This window comes from Aulonocara stuartgranti (genome assembly GCF_965226115.1).
Source record: "Aulonocara stuartgranti genome assembly, chromosome: 13".
Lineage (NCBI taxonomy): Eukaryota > Metazoa > Chordata > Actinopteri > Cichliformes > Cichlidae > Aulonocara > Aulonocara stuartgranti.
The window spans coordinates 20881136-20899376 of NC_138949.1; the positions used below are offsets into that span (position 1 = coordinate 20881136).

At 39.3% G+C, this 18241-nt stretch overlaps 2 protein-coding genes across 2 annotated transcripts; both read left to right on the top strand.

Annotated features, from left to right (window-relative positions):
* The first annotated feature begins 80 nt into the window (after positions 1-80).
* Positions 81-3155, top strand: LOC309720969 (multiple inositol polyphosphate phosphatase 1-like). The gene is made up of 6 exons (XM_082558252.1): positions 81-355; positions 589-1541; positions 1620-1814; positions 2074-2171; positions 2301-2431; positions 2656-3155. Exons 2-6 carry the CDS (start codon positions 962-964, stop codon positions 3035-3037), a joined length of 1386 nt encoding a protein of 461 aa, XP_082414378.1. The 5' UTR covers positions 81-355; positions 589-961; the 3' UTR covers positions 3038-3155.
* Positions 3156-4968: 1813 nt separating this feature from the next.
* On the top strand, positions 4969-17019 carry LOC309720011 (multiple inositol polyphosphate phosphatase 1-like). The gene is made up of 5 exons (XM_082556531.1): positions 4969-5608; positions 5687-5881; positions 7570-7667; positions 9846-9976; positions 16408-17019. The coding sequence occupies exons 1-5, from the start codon at positions 5020-5022 to the stop codon at positions 16787-16789; spliced, it is 1395 nt and encodes a 464-aa protein (XP_082412657.1). The 5' UTR covers positions 4969-5019; the 3' UTR covers positions 16790-17019.
* The last annotated feature ends 1222 nt before the right edge of the window (positions 17020-18241 follow it).

Sequence of the window (18241 nt, forward strand, 5' to 3'; positions counted from 1 at the left end):
AGTTCCCCACACGACGTCATCGAGTGCTGCCTTCAAGCATCAATGGAAATCGCACAATTTAAAAAATGACGCTTCATGCCAATACAGCAACGTGACCAACGATGAGACTCAGCAGCACACGACTCCCATTAAGCATAAAAAAGCAACAAAATTGACAACCTACAGCATATTTGTTTTTAGCAAAAGATAGGAATGTTTACATGTTTAATTTATGATTTACCAGCTAAGTCGGAGCATTTAAACACAGCAACAGTGACAACTACAGTGAGAGAAAAATGCAATGTTGTACAGGAACACGCCAACCCCACTCATTTTCATCTGAGGCCATCTATTGGTGAAGACTGGACTCTACTTAGTAAGCCACGCTTACTTTCAATTCTATGTCAGTCTTTGATTATTTCTGAAGTTATGAATTATATTATTATATTATTTCTAAAATTGACCTTACTGTATCAGTAATACCAAAGCCTTCAGGACATCAATCCAAATCCTGATCGACCATAAACAGGAATTTTATAAAGAACTTTGCATTAACAAATGTGTGACTTTTTCTTTCTAGCTAATGAATGTCTTTTATTCATCTCCTAGGACCTAACCCTAATTTGTATAATGCAAAGCATACTGGGCACCAAGAAGTCATAAAAACATCAACAAACATGCCCAACCTTTCACGTTAAATATGTTTTCATTTCCTGTTTGTTCAAAACTGAAATGAAAATATCTAGTGACAAGTACTGGAGGAGTATTTAATGAATTATAATTATGAAAGACAAAGAAACAGTGACGCATCAGTAATGACTGGAAGGGACTCGGGAAGTCAAAGGGGAATGGAAAGTCCTTGGAATTGGAACATGTGTTCTGAGGAAATCAGGGTAAATAAACTGCACTGGACTTTGCTCTGTCCTATTTCTGATGGCGTCACATTGATTTTTTATTTTTTTGCTCTCTTCAAACGTGCATCATGCTGACTTTTCTTTGGAAATTTATAGTGTTTTATGTTTTTTACACCTCTGGGTTTTTATCTAATTACGTGACGTTCGAAGATGAGGCTAATATACCAGCAATCGCCAAATATTTCAACACGAAAGGGAGGTACGAGGAGGTTAACCCGTATCTCAGAGAGGACATACTTGCTGTAAACAGGTCAATTTTACAGCCTCCACTGGATGAATGTCAACAAATTCATCTGACAGCCATAATAAGACATGGCACAAGATACCCGACGACCAAAAATATTAAGGAGATGCAGCAGCTCTATAACATGATCCTGCACAATGCCTCAGGAGAACAGAGCTGGCTGCACGAATTGCAGACCCAGTGGAGGATGTGGTACACTGAGGACATGGACGGACGACTCGTCCAGAAAGGTGTGAATGATCACAAACACCTGGCTGTCAGGCTGTCAAAGCTGTTCCCCTCACTGATTTCAGAGGAGAAGCTTCGAGGTGGATTCATCAAATTCATAACCAGCTCAAAGCACAGGTGTGTCAACAGCACACTGTCCTTCAAGGCAGGACTAACAGAACTGTGGCATATTAAAGGTACGACCATGATTATTATGATGGCCCCTTTATGCATAACCTGTTGCTCATTATAATCTGTTGCTTTCCTCTGTGCAGATATGGAGTTTGATCACACGGTGAATGACGCTCTCATGAGGTTTTTTGATAAATGCACCAGGTTTTTGGAGGAAGTTGATAACAACCCATCAGCTGTGACAGAGGTGGAGAAGTTCAAGCAAGGGCCAGAGATGAGGAGGGTCCAGCAGAAGATCGCAGACATCCTCAACGTCCCATACAGTTCCATCACATACGGTTGTATCTACAAAACCAGACTGAGTGTATTATCTGCACTCTTATTATCTGTATTAACAGAGCAATGCCTTATTTATAATATCATATATCTTACATCTAAGGTGCTTCAGTGTTAACTTCATTCTGAGCAGTCAGATGAAGGCTGCTCTCTAAACGCTTCCTAGTTCATTTTGTGAGGATGCCACCTCTCTGGAAGAGAAGAATCCATGTTTGAACAGAACAGCCTGTGTTACTGAACCACTTAACATTTATCTTGCAGATGTGGCTGAGGCTGCATTTTACTTGTGTGCTTACGAATTTGCAATTAGGTCAGTGAAGTCCCCCTGGTGTGAGCTCTTTGACGAGGACGATGCAAAGGTAGGAGATAGCCATCAGATATATTAAGTGCAGATGTTTATGAGGTTGTTAGAGAAGCCAGAAGAATCTTTTGTGGTTTAAACAGTTGAACATCTTGTTTCAATTTTGAGCATTTATCTGGTTTAACAGGTTATTGAGTATGCAAGTGACCTAAGGGAATTCTGGAAAAGAGGCTATGGTCATGATATTAACAGCAAGGCAAGCTGTATCCTATTTCATGACGTGTTTAGCCGAATGGACAAGACGGCCACTCAGAATAAGTAGGTGAACTTTTAATAACCTGTAGGTTTTTGATGCCCTTGATTAAAGAAATACATGAAACAATTATGTTTACATAACTAGAAACCATTCATCAAAGGACAATTTTATATGGCATTGGGATGGACTCCAGAGTCCCGCTTTTGTGTTTTCTTTACAGTTTATCTTCAGATTTACAGCAGGAACTGTAGCTAATTTTAAACTTTCTTTCTCCTCTGTGCGGCAGGTTGGGACAGCAGGTGACTGAAGCTGTGACAGTCCAGGTGGGCCATGCAGACACCCTTCTTCCTCTGCTTACCCTTCTGGGCTTCTTCAAGGACAGCAAACCGCTGACATCAACCAACTATGCTGCACAGGCCCATCGCTCATTCCGCACCACTCACATGTTGCCCTATGCAGCTAACTTGGTCCTGGTGCTCTCTGACTGCGGGGGAGGTGACCTCAGACTACAGCCGCTGCTCAATGAGAAGCCTGTAACTTTCCCCGGTTTGACTAATCGGTCTTCCATGCCGCTCTATCGAGATGTCTTAGAGCACTACAGTGATCTGCTCAAAGGCTGCGACTTTGAAACCGAGTGTCAGCTGTTCAAGCAGCCTGCTGAAGTTTAGGCAGATATTAACAGAGGTCTTGTTATTTCATTTTTCCACAGTGGAATAAATGATAGGCTCCTACAGTAAAAACGCAACTGGCTGAAAAAGCTTTTATTTCTAAGTGTTCCATCTTGAAGCGATGACCATCTTTTCTTAAGCTCTGACATTAAAGAAATAAATGGACAAATATGCTCTGTTTTATTTCTATTAATTTGTTTAACGAAATGTTCAAGAAATCTTCTTTTATAGAAAAAACCCCCAAAAACCTTTAAGTAGTTATAAGCTTCCATGATTGCCGATGGTATATGATTCATTCAAAACTAAATAATAATAAGACATTTTTGCATTAGAGGAGTTCGCATCTGTGGAGTCATAAATCCAGCATAAAGGTTAACAATAGCAGAAGATAATGTCTTTTTTAAAATGTATTTATTATTTATTTGCTTATTTATTCCCTGGCAAGGGAGAAGACACTCTCCCCATCCCCCACCACCACACCTAGCATGCAGACACACACATATTTTGGCAACACACATGAAAGTATTTCGCAAATGATGTCTCAGTTCTGCTTCCCATGCTTGATTTATGTGATTAGAGCCTGTGTTTCAGTGATTTGTGAACTCCCAGATGATGTGACACACACCAACAATAATTAATAACCGTTGTTTGCTTACTCCAGCATCTGCCTTTGCTGATGCCATTGGCAACAGGCAGTGTATATTACATTAAAAAAAAGTGCAAGGCTGTGGGTGTGTCACTGCCAAGAAGACAAACATTCACATATTTCACTCACTACTGACACAAATGACTTTAATTTCAAGTAATGTCACACCCTCACAGAGCTATTTGGGGAAGTCAGAGAGGTGTGCACATTAAAAAATTTATATCTTAAATCCAAAATCTTACTTAACAGCTTAAGTAGCTTGTTTTGTTGTTGTTGTTGTCGTCATTTGTTTATGTTTTTGTTTTTTAAATTACAACACAATCTGGGAATAAGCGGCTCTGGTGTGGAGTGTCATTTAAATAGTGACTGATGACTTAAGGTACCACTGCAGTGGTGAAGCTAATAATTACTGTTCTTCTCTAAACAAACAGCTGTTGTTACAACATGCAGTTTCAATGATGCAAATGTTTAAGGTGAGATTTCACGGCAAACCTATTTTGCATGCTATGTTTTGCATCATATTCAAACTGCTTAAATATTTGACTAGAGGTGGCATCAAGTTTTTGAAAAAGAGGCAAAAAGCTGATAAATAAAATCCACGTGCTATTGTGTGATTTTTATGAATAAATAACAGGCTTCTCTGAAAAACACATCAACACCAACCAACCACGAACTGTCACCTAAACAATCCTCCAAAATATCAGCTAAGCTCAATAAAGAATTCAATAAACAATAAAACATGTGTAGACTTTCAGTAAGCTGAATCTCTGATCTCCATTACAGTGCACTAACGCTGAGGGAAGATACAATGATGCAAATCTGTGGGTTTGTGTGTGCAGACAACTGTCTTTTGTTTATAGAAAACCCTTTTTAATTGATGATGTTAAGAGATTTTTAACACATTACCATTATTTACTAATCATTTGCTCCTGCTACATTCCTAAATAAAGGAGTTAATGAAGAGTTTAGAATTTCATTTTAATCATTTTAATCTAATTAAGTGGCAAGAAGAGAAAACTCTAGCACTTCAGATCAGGGTGATGTGCCCCAAAAAGTCATGCCTCGTAGTCATGCTTCAAAAGCTTTAGTGTGAAACAGTAAGCTACTTTTATCAAATCAATTTTTTTTAAAAAACCCAAAATATTCCTCAAAGTATCAAATAACTTTTGGAAACCGACGGACAGTCACTTTCAGAAATTATACGATCACCATGAATATTAATAAACAAGCAGAGCTTGTCATTTTCGTATCGTTCCCCCTACAAGGCATTGGTTGGACAGTCCCACATGATCGACGTCATTCTCGGGTCTGCGCACGGCCTCACAAGTAACCCATCATGACGACCGCTTTGAGGAAAAGCGCAGTTTTTTATTTTACCATCATAACCGGTATTTCCAGCTGTTTTTGTACCGACGTGAATCCAGAGGAGAACCCAGAGATCCCAGCAATCGCCAAATATTTCAGCACGAAAGGAAGGTATGAGGAAGTGAACCCGTATCTCATAGAGGACATACTTGCTGTAAACAGATCAATTTTACAGCCTCCGTCTGCACAATGTCGCCAAATCCATCTGACAGCCGTAATAAGGCACGGAACCAGATACCCGACCACAAAAAACGTCAAGAAGATGAAGAAGCTTTACGACGTGGTTCAGGGCAGCAATGTTTCCAACAGGAACTGGCTGCGTGAACTGCAAAACCAGTGGAGGATGTGGTACACCGAGGACATGGACGGACGACTCGTCCAGAAAGGTGTGAATGATCACAAACACCTGGCTGTCAGGCTGTCAAAGCTGTTCCCCTCACTGATTTCAGAGGAGAAGCTTCGAGGTGGATTCATCAAATTCATAACCAGCTCAAAGCACAGGTGTGTCAACAGCACACTGTCCTTCAAGGCAGGACTAACAGAACTGTGGCATATTAAAGGTACGACCATGATTATTATGATGGCCCCTTTATGCATAACCTGTTGCTCATTATAATCTGTTGCTTTCCTCTGTGCAGATATGGAGTTTGATCACGCGGTGAATGACGCTCTCATGAGGTTTTTTGATAAATGCACCAGGTTTTTGGAGGAAGTTGATAACAACCCATCAGCTGTGACAGAGGTGGAGAAGTTCAAGCAAGGGCCAGAGATGAGGAGGGTCCAGCAGAAGATCGCAGACATCCTCAACGTCCCATACAGTGCAATCACAGATGGTTAGTGGTGTATTATCATATCCATCATTTTGAGAGCATTACATATAATCAGATTAAGCTATAGATAGATAGATAGATAGATAGATAGATAGATAGATAGATAGATAGATATAGAGTACCACTTGATTACAGCTGATTAGAGTACAGAACACCTAAATATGACAGTAGATATATGTTTATATAGTAGGTTAATATTGTGCAGGATTTCTTTGTGCCACGTTACACAGTGCAAGTTCAAAGAACTTGCAGTAGACGCAGTAGACTTTTTTTTCCCCCACATGAATTCACAAGTAATGAAACTGTCAAAAACCATACGTGATGCACATTTCACAACTTAAACATCAGTTGGCCGCTTTGGTTTCGTAAGTCTACCGCTTGTTATGTTAATATGTGTTACCACTGTGGGTCTAACTGTTACAGGCATGTCTTTAACAGCAAAGTTAGATCTCACAGTCAGTGAAAGTTGATTTATAAACTACCCTCATTGTAGCTGGTGACATCTTTATATTGCCACAGAGGTGTGTGGCCACAAAAATTAATCTGTCACTCCTTAGAATGACACCAGCTTAGTAGTGCACTTCCCAAGGATTAAAGTCACTGTGTTTTAAAGTAGATCAGCTGAAAGCTTTTGAGTTAGATGTAGAACAGACAGACAGAGGCTCTATTATTTATTCGTGAAATAGCTGGTGTGTTATTATTTACAATTTCTAGTTGGTCTATTAACACATTTATTTGATAATTTTGTCACATCTTGGCTTCACGGGTTTAACAATTGAACACTTTCTACATTTCACCAATAATTATTACTAAATTATTACCAAACATTTTAAAATAAAAACTTCTGAAATTCTGCTTATGGCGGTCACTGGGCTTCTTACAGCAGATATTTGCACAGTAGATGGAGCTGTTTTCAAACATAATAACAATAATACTGCAAGTTCACTCAGCGTTAATGCTGATAGTAGAAGTTTGTCTGCTTGGTGCGGTTTAGGAACGTGCAGCTTTCGACAACATTCAGCTGTGGCTTTGAAACAGCACGAGTGTTGGAAAGTTCATTTCCATATTTCACAGAGAAGCGTTGTGCTTTTTTAACTCTCACATCTTCATTATACATGAAATGTGAAAAGAAAATACTGAAATAATACTTTTCAACCTTTTTTTTTTTTTTACCTCTAACATGTTTTATCATATTATATATTTTAGGAGTTCTTTTCAGATATTTCTGAGTTGTAAACAGAAATTTATTACATGCTCCAAAAAGCCAAATATGTATACATCTTGTTACAAAAAAGAGAATCTTTTAAACCTCTGAAATGATCTTTGATTCCTAGATTTGTTACCATTTAAATGAACTACCTAATATAATATATATTAAACTATCAAAATATATGTAATATATATTAAATTATGTTTATTTGTACTTTTGTACTTTTAATGGTGTCTTTCAAATACTACTCCATTCTCCATTCCATTATTTGTTGTCTTTATTACCCAAATAAATTGGAACTTTTACCTAATTTCAGGATTTTCTTCCATACTTAAAGTTGTATAAAGAAAATGCAACACATACCATGCTCCTAAGATTTTTAATATGTCGCTTCCTGCTTTCAGTTCTGTTTTTCTAACAGCTTCCTGACTGCTGTGATTTCACTGACTGTTAACATTTTGTTTTAATCTTTTTCCTGCAGATATGGCCGAAGCTGCATTTTATTTGTGTGCGTATGAGTTTGCCATCAAGACTGTGAACTCTCCATGGTGTCGTCTCTACGACGAGGTCGATGCACAGGTGACACAGGAATAGGGTTGCACATTGTGATAAAGCAGTAATATGTTACAATGTTTCCAGTTTCAGAAATGTCCACAGTACTTTTAATTTTTGTAGACTGTGGCAATTTATTTACAGGCCATATTTTTTTCTTACTAAGGGTGCTATCAAGCACATACACACAGAGATAAATGATGTATTACTGATTGAATAGAGCTTCTGTTGCAGATGTAGGACCTAATCTCAGGCAATCAGCCTTTAATGCACTCAGTACAGGAAGTCCAAAGAATCTAAAAGATATTTAAAATTCAGTCAGTGAATAAGTTGACAGAAAACTCTAAAACAGGAGTGTCAAACATTTTGAGGGCCAGAATCAGCCCAGGAAAGACTCCAATGGACAGTTTTGGAAAATATTAAGGAGTGTATAAAATTTTACAGCTTTTCCAACTAATAAAGACCTCCACCCACTGCCATTCATGCCACACCAAAGTGCAAGGCAATTTTGTGTGAATTAATTAAAGTTTTATATTCTAAACTTATAATTACAAGAAAGTCTGAGCAATGATTAAACAGAATCTTTTCTGTAACTTTTCTAAATGTTTATCATGTAGTTTCATTAGTATAGCCCTATAGGTGATAGGGAACAAACAGGGAAGTAAAACTTAATACAGACACAAGAGACAAGACACTACCAAAATAAAACAGGAAGTAACACAGTCACAACCACAACCAAACTTAGATGGAGATTTGACAACCTGACCTGAGGACCACACGGGAATACAACTAAAACTAAAACACAATAATAATAATAATGGATTGAATTTATATAGCGCTTTCCAAGGCACCCAAAGCGCTTTACAATGCCACTATTCAATCACTCTCGCATTCACACACTGGTGGAGGCAGCTACAGTTGTAGCTACAGCTGCCCTGGGGCAGACTGACAGAAGCGAGGCTGCCATATCGCGCCATCGGCCCCTCTGGCCAACACCAGTAGGCGGTAGGGTAAAGTGTCTTGCCCAAGGACACAACGACCAGGACAGAGAGCCCAGGGATCGAACCGGCGACCTTCCGGTTACAGATACGCTTCCCAACCCCTGAGCCACGGTCGCCCCGAGGCTGAAAACACAAGGCTGAAAACACACAAGAGCGTACGCATAGGTGAAAACAAAATAATGAACAACATAAGAATCATCCTGAGCATCATTAAATAAAATTCTTTACAAGTGCAAACTTTCTGTCACTTTATTAAAAATAAATTATTGTGAGCTGACTCTCTTACCCTTAACTGAAGGGACAAACACCCCAACTACTAGAATAATAAAACTATAACAAGTTTGTCCAGTTGGTGGCAGTAATTTGCCAAATTTTGTTCCAATTCACCAAATAACTAGACAACAAGAAGAAAACCAGCCAAATTAAATGAAATACCCTGTATCACAGCTGTTGCATTTCATGTGCACAGTCTGTTTTATGAATAAATAAGTAGAAACAAATAAAGAGACAAGCTTCAGATTAGAGAAAGATCCTGCCAATGTGTCCTGTACTTCACCTCACAAAGAGATTCCTGTGTCTTATGTTGCAATCTGATCTCAGAAAGCCTGAACTGTCACCTGCACAGTGAACGATCAGCAGGTTTCTATCCTTTTTGTTTAGTCATGCCAGATTTGCACATAGACTAATTTTGTGTTTGTAGTATTACCGCAGCGTTGACGTCATTGCATTAGCTCTCAGTTTGATATAGAATTACCTCTAAAATCCTTCTGTTAGTTTATGAAGGATTCAATAGTTTGACTCCCCAGGACATTTCTGACTTGTTCACTGTCTGTAACCCAATTAGATCTCTCAGGTTATCAGATCTGTTAACTGTTCCCAGAGCTACACCTAAGTGTGCTGAGGTTGCTTTTAGTTACTGTAGTGCTGTCCTGTGAACCAAGCTAAGGCCAATTAAAGCTTCACATTCGAAATCAAACTCAAAACGTTCTTTATTCTAACAGCCTTACACTTAATAACTGTGTGTGTGTCTGCATGCCTGTAAATGTTAACTTGTATTTCATTCCTTTTTACAGTTTTGTTTTGCTGTTTTTATTGCCTTAGACTTTTTATTTTTTTCAACTTTTACAATAAGCCCATGCTTATGTGTAATGAAATGTGCTATATAAGTAAAATTGGCATTGACGCTGACTTTCTTATTCAACAGGTAATGGAGTATGCAAATGATCTGAAGCACTTCTGGAAAAGAAGCTATGGTTATGACATTAACAGCAAGTCAAGCTGCATTCTCTTCCATGATGTTTTCAGCCGTCTGGAAAAAGCAGCTAAAGAGAACATGTAAGCAAACCTTAAATGGTGTTACACTATATTTTTCTCATGTTAATAAACATATTTGGGGGAAAAGGACTCACTGCTCAGCCCTGAATCCAGGCAGAAGCAAAACTTGCTGGATATTATTTTAGCTGAACTACAGTATGTGGGATCAGCTCAAAAGACAGCAGAGCTCGTGTTCGCTATATTTCAAAAGTGTGGCTCATTAGCATACACTCGCTGACCACTTTATTAGGAAAGTTCCTATTTTACTGTGTTAAGTTGAACACCCCCCACCCCCACCCATCTCCATTGGCCTTTAGAAATTCCTTAAACCTTGAAGCTATAGATTCAACAAGGTGCTGGAAACATGCTGACTTAAAGCATCATACAACTGCTGCATATTTGTCAGTTGCTCCACTGAATTGAGATCTGATGATTGTGCGTTTGAGTGGAATGAACCAGTTGTCTTGTTCATTCAACTAGTCTGAGATTATTTGAGATAGGCTGGGAGCAGCCATCAGATGTACAAATATGTACAGAGGCTAAGGTAGGCTGCGGTGTTAAACAATGCTTACTTTGTGCTGAGAGACATTTGAACATGCCACAGTTTTCCAATTATCTGTTGTCCATTTTTTGAGATCCATATTACTTGTAGCCTCAGTTTCTTTTTATTAGCTGGCAACAGTAGTCTTCTGCTGCTGTAGCTTATTGACTTCAAGGTTAGTTATTCACCATGTATAAATACCTAAATGTAATACGTTGCTGTCATGTGATTGGCCAGTTAGATATTGGTGTTAAAATGCAACAAATGTATCTAATAATCCAGCCACTGAGTGTAAGTAGTGAAGAGCCAACCCAGGTTGTGTTGTTACATGTGTTGAAAGGATGCAATCGTAAAGTTCCCGTTTTGAAAAGAGAACAACTTTACTACACGCTCACCGTTAAAGCATGTGTGTGGGTGATTCTGACTGTTTAAAATGTGACTGCAGAGTGAGCAGATTGTGGGTTGTACCTTTCAGCCAAGCACAATGTGCAAGCAACTGCAGTCATCTGTCACAGAAATTCTGAGACCAAAAAAACAGCAGAACAACATTTTGTTGTTCTCCAGTGAGATTTGTGGGAGTTTTAAAACATCAGAGTGAGAAACGTTAGTAAAAGTTAGAACATTCTGGCCTTGCCCTCCTTCACCGGGCTCGGTTTTAGCAATGAATTCAAATGAATGGATTTTGCAGTGTCATCTTGAGTAAGCTATAGAAAAGGTTACACTTAATCATTATGAACTCGAATTTTTAATAACTGGGATTAAAACTTTCCTGGAGCGGCGTCCAGCCTGCAGACCACATGAGCTAAAATATTAACATTGTTCTTAATTTTTGTTAAGTTTATTTTTAGGAGTTGCATATATGTAAGCCTTTCATCTTTACTGGAAAATATTAGGCTAATAATACTGATTTCTTTAAATAAAACTAGCAAATTTACTGGTGAAAATAGACTAATAAAGGGAAATTAAAGTAACTGTGCCACTGAGCATAATCAGAAGCTAACAACAGCTTTTAAAATGGAACATGGCCTTGCTTGTTCTTTAGAGCATAGGTTAAAGCTGTGAGTCAGTGAACACACCTTAAATATATAATGACCATTATGTTTTGTCTTTCTAATCCATAGGATAATAGGACAATAAAAACAACATTGGGTATTTCTCCAGCTAGATTTGTGGGAGTTTTAAAACATCAGAGTGAGCAAAGGCTTTGCCCTCCTTTCTGGGGCTTGTTTTTAGCAATGAATTTGAATGAATGGACTTTTGCAATGTCATCTTGAGTAAGCTGTTAAAAAGGTTACAGATGTATGAACCCTAATCTATTATCTGGTTGTTAAAGATCTTTAACAACTCTTTGAAAAGTCCTCTGCTTTCCTAACGATATGGTCAACAACCTGAAGGAGAGAATTCTTCAAATTGCAGATGAATGTCCAACTGTGACAAACATTGTTCTGCATACAGGGTCAAACGATGTGTCCAAACAACAGTCGGAGGTTCTGAAACGGGACTTTACTAGATTACTAAATACTGTAAACTCTCTGAATGCAGCTGTATTCATCAGTGGACCTGTACCGCCCGTCAGAGGAGGAGACGAGAGATTCAGCAGGTTGTTTACACTGAATAAATGGCTTATATCAGCATGTGCGGACCACTCAGTGCATTTTATCAACAACTTTAATATTTTTTGGGAACGCAGGCATCTGTTTAAAGCAAATAGATTTGATTTTAACAAGTCAGGGGTGAAACTGTTCACCTCCAACTTGTTTTATTCCATACGTCATCCATCCGTGCTTGGTGCCAAGGCTGAGATAAACGAGGAGTTATCTCATAAAGAGGAACAAACAGTACTCCAAGAACAGACAAAGCCCAGCAGAAACCTTGAGGAGGAGCTCCATCTGCCCCCACCCGGGAAGAGCCTCAGAAAGGAGAGACATCTGAGGCAAGAAGAGGGGTCCCTATTTGCCTCCAATTCTCTCAACAACACCAACGACCAGGACCAGGGACCACAATCTTCCCCAGTCCCCCAAACCCCTGACAGGCCATCACCCTCCTCCCCCTCCCTTTCTCCCTCCTCCCCACACCTGAAATTCACTGAGGAGATGATGAAGCGGGTCAATGCTGGGCTCAGATCTACCCCCCGGCCCAATCCCTTTTTGTCCCCCATAAACCCCCCACCAGAGCGGCCAAAGGTTCGCCATCGAGCCCCACCCTCAACAGAGCAATCGAAGTCACATTGCTCTTAGTTCCTCCTTACCACCTTCATGCCCTGTCTCCGCAGTCTGATGTGTGATGTGTGGAGGGTCCGGGCTGCGAGGATTATGGCAGTGGCGACTTTTTCCAGGAGAAGCTGGGACCCTGTTTACTAGAAGGTTTTAAAATTTCTGTACTTTTAGGTGACAGGAGACATGTGGCCTGGTCAAAACACAGAGAGCTGCACTCTAAAAGATCTTTAAACATAGTAAACATACCTTGTGTGCCACAGACTGCTCCCAAACACGAGGGGACAAGTAATACCTCTAAAACACTTAAGTTGGCTTTATTAAACGTTAGATCTTTAGCTGGGAAAACATTTTTAATTAATGATTTAATCACTGAGCACAGCCTTGATTTTATGTTTTTAACTGAAACTTGGTTGGACCAAAGTAACAGTGGAGCTGTTCTCATCGAGACGACCCCTCCTAACTACAGTTTTATCAGTGAGGTCAGGGCGAGCAGGAGAGGAGGGGGGGTTGCTGTCTTATTTAATGAATCATTTCAATGTAAGCAGCTGTCTCCTGGAAGTTTTCAGTCTTTTGAATATGTGGCTTTACAGCTGAAGGCCCCATCCAAAGTTGTGTTTCTTAATGTTTACAGGCCTCCCAAATACTGCACAGACTTTTTTAATGACCTCAGTGAACTGCTGTCTGTGCTCTGTGTTGATTTTGACTGTGTAATTATTGTTGGGGATTTTAACATCCATGTGGACAACCCTCAGGACAAAGGGACTAAAGACCTGAGTAACACTCTGGGCAACTTTGGGCTGACTCAGCATGTAACAGAGGCCACACATAATAGAGGACACACTCTTGACCTACTGACCTCCAAGGGCCTGAGCATTTCAAAGGTTACTGTGTCTGATGTGGGCCTGTCTGATCATTACTGTGTTTTCTTTGAAAGTAAAATCTCAGCCCACACAAATATATCAACAACAGTGATCACAAAACGGTGTATAACTGAACACAGTAGTGCAATTTTTAACCAGGTCTTCCCATTAACACCTGACCTTTCCGGAGGGTCAGTCAATGAGCTCGTCAATAGCTTCAATGCTAACATGTTAAATGTCATGGACCCAATTGCTCCCATTAAGGTGAAGGTTATCTCTGGAAGGAAAAAGTCTCCATGGAGAAACTCCACACTACTGAAAAATGGAAAAAAGAGAGTGTAGGAAAGCTGAGCGCAGATGGAGAAAAACAAACCTCCAGGTTCATTATGACATCTATAAAGAGAAACTTCACAATTATAATTTACAACTGAGGAGTGCAAGGAGGTCCTACGTCTCTGACATCATCACTAAAAACAGTCATAATGCTCGGGTCTTATTTTCTACAGTCGACAGGCTAACAAACCCTCCTGTGTCAGTGGCAGCTGAACTTCATTCGACCATGGCCTGCAATGACTTTGCCAAATTCTTCACAGAAAAAATCCAAAAAATTAGACAAGCAATTGGTACATCAACAGCAGATCCAGAATATGTACTGTGTCCACCAAAAAACTGTTTAAACACCATGAAACAGTTTCACCCTATTAACAGCAAAGACCTGGAGGACATCTTAGGTCAACTGAACTCCTCCTCCTGCTGTTTAGATGTCCTGCCAACAAGTTTTTTCAAAAAGGTCTCAAAGACTTTGGAGTCAGACCTGTTACAGATCGTCAACTTTTCTTTATTATCAGGTGTGTTTCCAGAATCACTAAAAACTGCTGTAATAAAACCTATACTGAAAAAGGACAATCTTGACAAGACACAAATGAACAACTACAGGCCGATCTCAAATCTCCCATTTTTAAGTAAGATCATTGAAAAAGCAGTTTCTCAACAGCTCAGTTACTTCTTAAAACAGAATAACTGCTATGATGCCTTCCAGTCAGGTTTTAGACAGAACCACAGCACTGAAACCGCTCTGACCAAAGTGTTCAATGACATATGTCTGAATACAGACAGTGGAAAAATGTCAGTCCTAGTTTTACTGGATCTCAGTGCAGCATTTGATACAGTTGACCACAACATATTACTCAAACAACTGGAGAACTGGACAGGTCTTTCAGGAACTGTACTAAACTGGTTCAAAACATACTTAGAAAACAGGAAATACTTTGTATCAATAGGTAACTTCACATCTGAGCAGACAAGTATCACATGTGGAGTTCCCCAAGGTTCCATCTTGGGACCCCTTCTGTTTAACATTTACATGCTCCCACTGGCACAGATTATAAAGAACAACAAAATAAACTACCACAGCTATGCAGATGACACACAAGTATATATCACAATGTCACCAGGAGACCGAGGCCCTGTACAAGCTCTTGGTAAATGCATGGAGGAAATCAATGACTGGTTGTGCCACAATTTTCTCCAGCTAAACAAAAACAAAACTGAGGTAATAGTCTTTGGCGCCAAAGAAAAACGATTACAGGTCACCAGAGAACTTCAATCTATACATCTAAAAACCACAAACCAGGCGAGAAATTTGGGTGTAGTGATGGATGCAGACCTAAACTTAGAAAAACACATTAAGACAATAACAAAGTCAGCTTACTATCACCTCAAGAATATTTCAAGGATAAAAGATCTGATGTCTCAACAGGACCTGGAAAAACTAGTCCATGCATTCATCTTTAGTAGGCTTGATTACTGTAACAGCATCTTTACAGGTCTACCTAAAAAATCAGTCAGACAACTACAGCTCATTCAGAACTCTGCTGCTCGAGTCCTCACTAAGACCAAAAAAGTGGACCACATCAGTCCAGCTCTGAGGTCTTTACGCTGGCTGCCTGTCCGTCAGAGGATAGACTTTAAAGTTCTGATGCTGGCCTATAAAGCTCTGAATGGTTTAGGACCAAAATACATCAGTGACCTCCTGACCCAGTATGAACCTTCCAGATCCCTCAGGTCATCTGGATCCGGTCTTTTATCAGTTCCCAGAGTCAGAACCAGACACGGAGAAGCTGCATTCAGCTTTTTCTGCTTCTTATATCTGGAACAAACTCCCAGAAAGCCTCAGATCAGCTGAAACACTCAGTTTATTTAAATCCAGGTTGAAGACTCACCTATTCTCAGCTGCATTTGAATAAAGCACCAAATCCACACTTTTAAGCTTAAATTTCAAAACTTACATTTAACTACTGATTTTATCTATTGTTCTGATTTTATCTGTTTTGATTTTATATACTGTTTTGTTTGTTTGTTAATTAGTTTGTTTGTTTGCTTGTTTTAATCAATTTTAAATCATGCTTTTTATTTGTTTTTGTTTCTAATGTCGTATATAAAGCACTTTGAATCACCTTGTTGTTGAAATGTGCTATACAAATAAACTTGCCTTGCCTTGCCTTGCCTTTGCTTCTGACTCGTTTTCATTTCTAGCTGGAATTTCTATTTCCTGCTCCTCCCTGATATGTACTTTTAATTAATTAAATGCTATTTCTAAAAACTATTTAGAAACTACAGTCATATTTACAGTTAAAAATTAATGTCAATCACTTCAATGTATTTGAAGATGGTAATAACCCCACAATCCCCATATTTGATAAGCTCAGCCAATCCCTAATAGATACCTGGTGTTCACAGGCTGTCAGAAATGCTGAGTCCATGTGGCAATCAACAAACCAATTAACTGACTGTTTGAGTTCTCATATTTCAACACTGAAACTGTGTATTCTGTAGGTCAGGCCAGCAGGTGGCTGAAGCTGTGACAGTCCAGGTGGGCCATGCAGAGACCCTCCTGCCTCTGCTTACCCTTCTGGGCTTCTTCAATGACAGCGAACCGCTGACTTCAACTAACTTCGCTGCACAGACCCGCCGTTCCTTTCGCACAAGCCATATGTTGCCCTATGCAGCTAACTTGATCCTGGTGCTTTATGATTGCGGGGGAGGTGACCTCAGACTGCAGCCGCTGCTCAATGAGAAGCCTGTAACATTCCCCGGTTTGGCTGATCAGGCCTCCATGCCGCTCTATCAGGATGTCTTGCAGCACTACAGGGATCTGCTCCAAGGCTGCGACTTTGAAACTGAGTGTCAGCTGTTCAAGCAGCCTGCTGAAGTTTAGGCAAGCACAGTATTTTCTGGAAAAGAAGGCATTATACAAGCATTACCTTAGTCAGAATGTGTCTGTTATTCCATGAATATTTCACTGTTCAACACGGCCTTTCTGAACAGGATTTTCACTCTAGCAATCCAGTGTCTCTGAAACACCCAAAGACCCAAACCTAAAAAGTGAATTTGAAGTTCCTGTAGCATTTCAGTATTATCGCTGCTATAATAAAGTATATAACATTTTGGGTTTGGTTTGTTTTTGTTTTTTGTTTTTTGCAAGATTCGCTATCATCACTACACAACCTAATGCTTTCATTAAATAATCCATTTTTCCAGTGTAAACATTTATGACTTGCAGATAAGGTCACTCACTTTTCTCAGTGTTCTGTCTTATTTTTAAGGTAAAGCAGTGAAAAACTATTTTAAATGCACTACCATTTGTGGGCAAGAACCATCTTCTTGGATTGGGGTCACTCCCAAGATTCACTTGTCCATGAAAAGAGAACATGTCTGTATGTTTGATTTAAAAAACAACAACAACAACAACAACAACAAAAAACAATAATAATAAAAAGGTTGGACACTGTGTTCATCTTTTTTTTTTTCAAAATCACAATTTATTTCTAAATGACAAAATAAAGGAAAATGTAATTTTGATAGCTACACATTAAATATTTACTGTGACATAAATGAGAAGGTGAATGTTTGGGTAGCCAGAAGGAAAAGTTAGGCATAGCTTATTAGCCTATTGGAAATGTCATAGGAAAAGCTTCTCTAAAGTTGTCTACAATACAATCCAGTCATAGTCCAGTCCATGGAACAGTCATTACAGAAGTGCAAAGAGTGCATGAAATGTACAACAAACAAAATGAAACAGCTGCAGTAAAATTAAGCAAAATGGCACTTGTTAGTGATGGGAAAGCATCAGATGTGGTTTGTTTTTTGTTGTATTGCCATATTTTTATTTCACTGAAAAGCAACATAATGCTTCTGCAACGGAAAACTATAGACGGTGTAAAAGCTGGGCAAAGCCACAACAGTGAAGTCCCATTGCAACGGTTTGGTCTGAGCTTTAGATCTACGGTTTGGTAGATCAGACTGTAAAACTGAAGGACGCTGTACAGCCATTGGCCAAGAAATCATGATTGACAAGTCATTCACCAATGAGCTAATGCTGTTTTATTCTCTTTTCTTGCTCTAATGATGACCATAGTTTACAAAATAAACTTTATCTTATCAGCAAGGCTTAAAACTGGCAAATGAACACATACAGTCATCAGCAGAGTGTTTAGGCCACAGAGCAAGGAGGCTGATGGCTGTTTTCTCAGAATTGCAAGTCTTTTTGCCACCAGAGGAAGTGCTCCCTGCTGGCCATTTAGAAGAATACATGTTTAAATACACGTATACATGTGTTAAGCAAGTCTGGCTTCACATTTGAGATCCAGAAGCAACAACCATCTTTCAG

Bases quoted from the DNA above. Each gene is read 5' to 3' on its own strand.
- LOC309720969 (XM_082558252.1), top strand. From the start codon at position 962: ATGCTGACTTTTCTTTGGAAATTTATAGTGTTTTATGTTTTTTACACC. The intron at 1,542-1,619 runs GTACGACCATGA...TCCTCTGTGCAG, and splicing joins AGAACTGTGGCATATTAAAG to ATATGGAGTTTGATCACACG. The intron at 2,432-2,655 runs GTAGGTGAACTT...TCTGTGCGGCAG, and splicing joins AAGACGGCCACTCAGAATAA to GTTGGGACAGCAGGTGACTG.
- LOC309720011 (XM_082556531.1), top strand. From the start codon at position 5,020: ATGACGACCGCTTTGAGGAAAAGCGCAGTTTTTTATTTTACCATCATA. The intron at 5,882-7,569 runs GTTAGTGGTGTA...TTTTTCCTGCAG, and splicing joins ATACAGTGCAATCACAGATG to ATATGGCCGAAGCTGCATTT. The intron at 9,977-16,407 runs GTAAGCAAACCT...TGTATTCTGTAG, and splicing joins AAAGCAGCTAAAGAGAACAT to GTCAGGCCAGCAGGTGGCTG.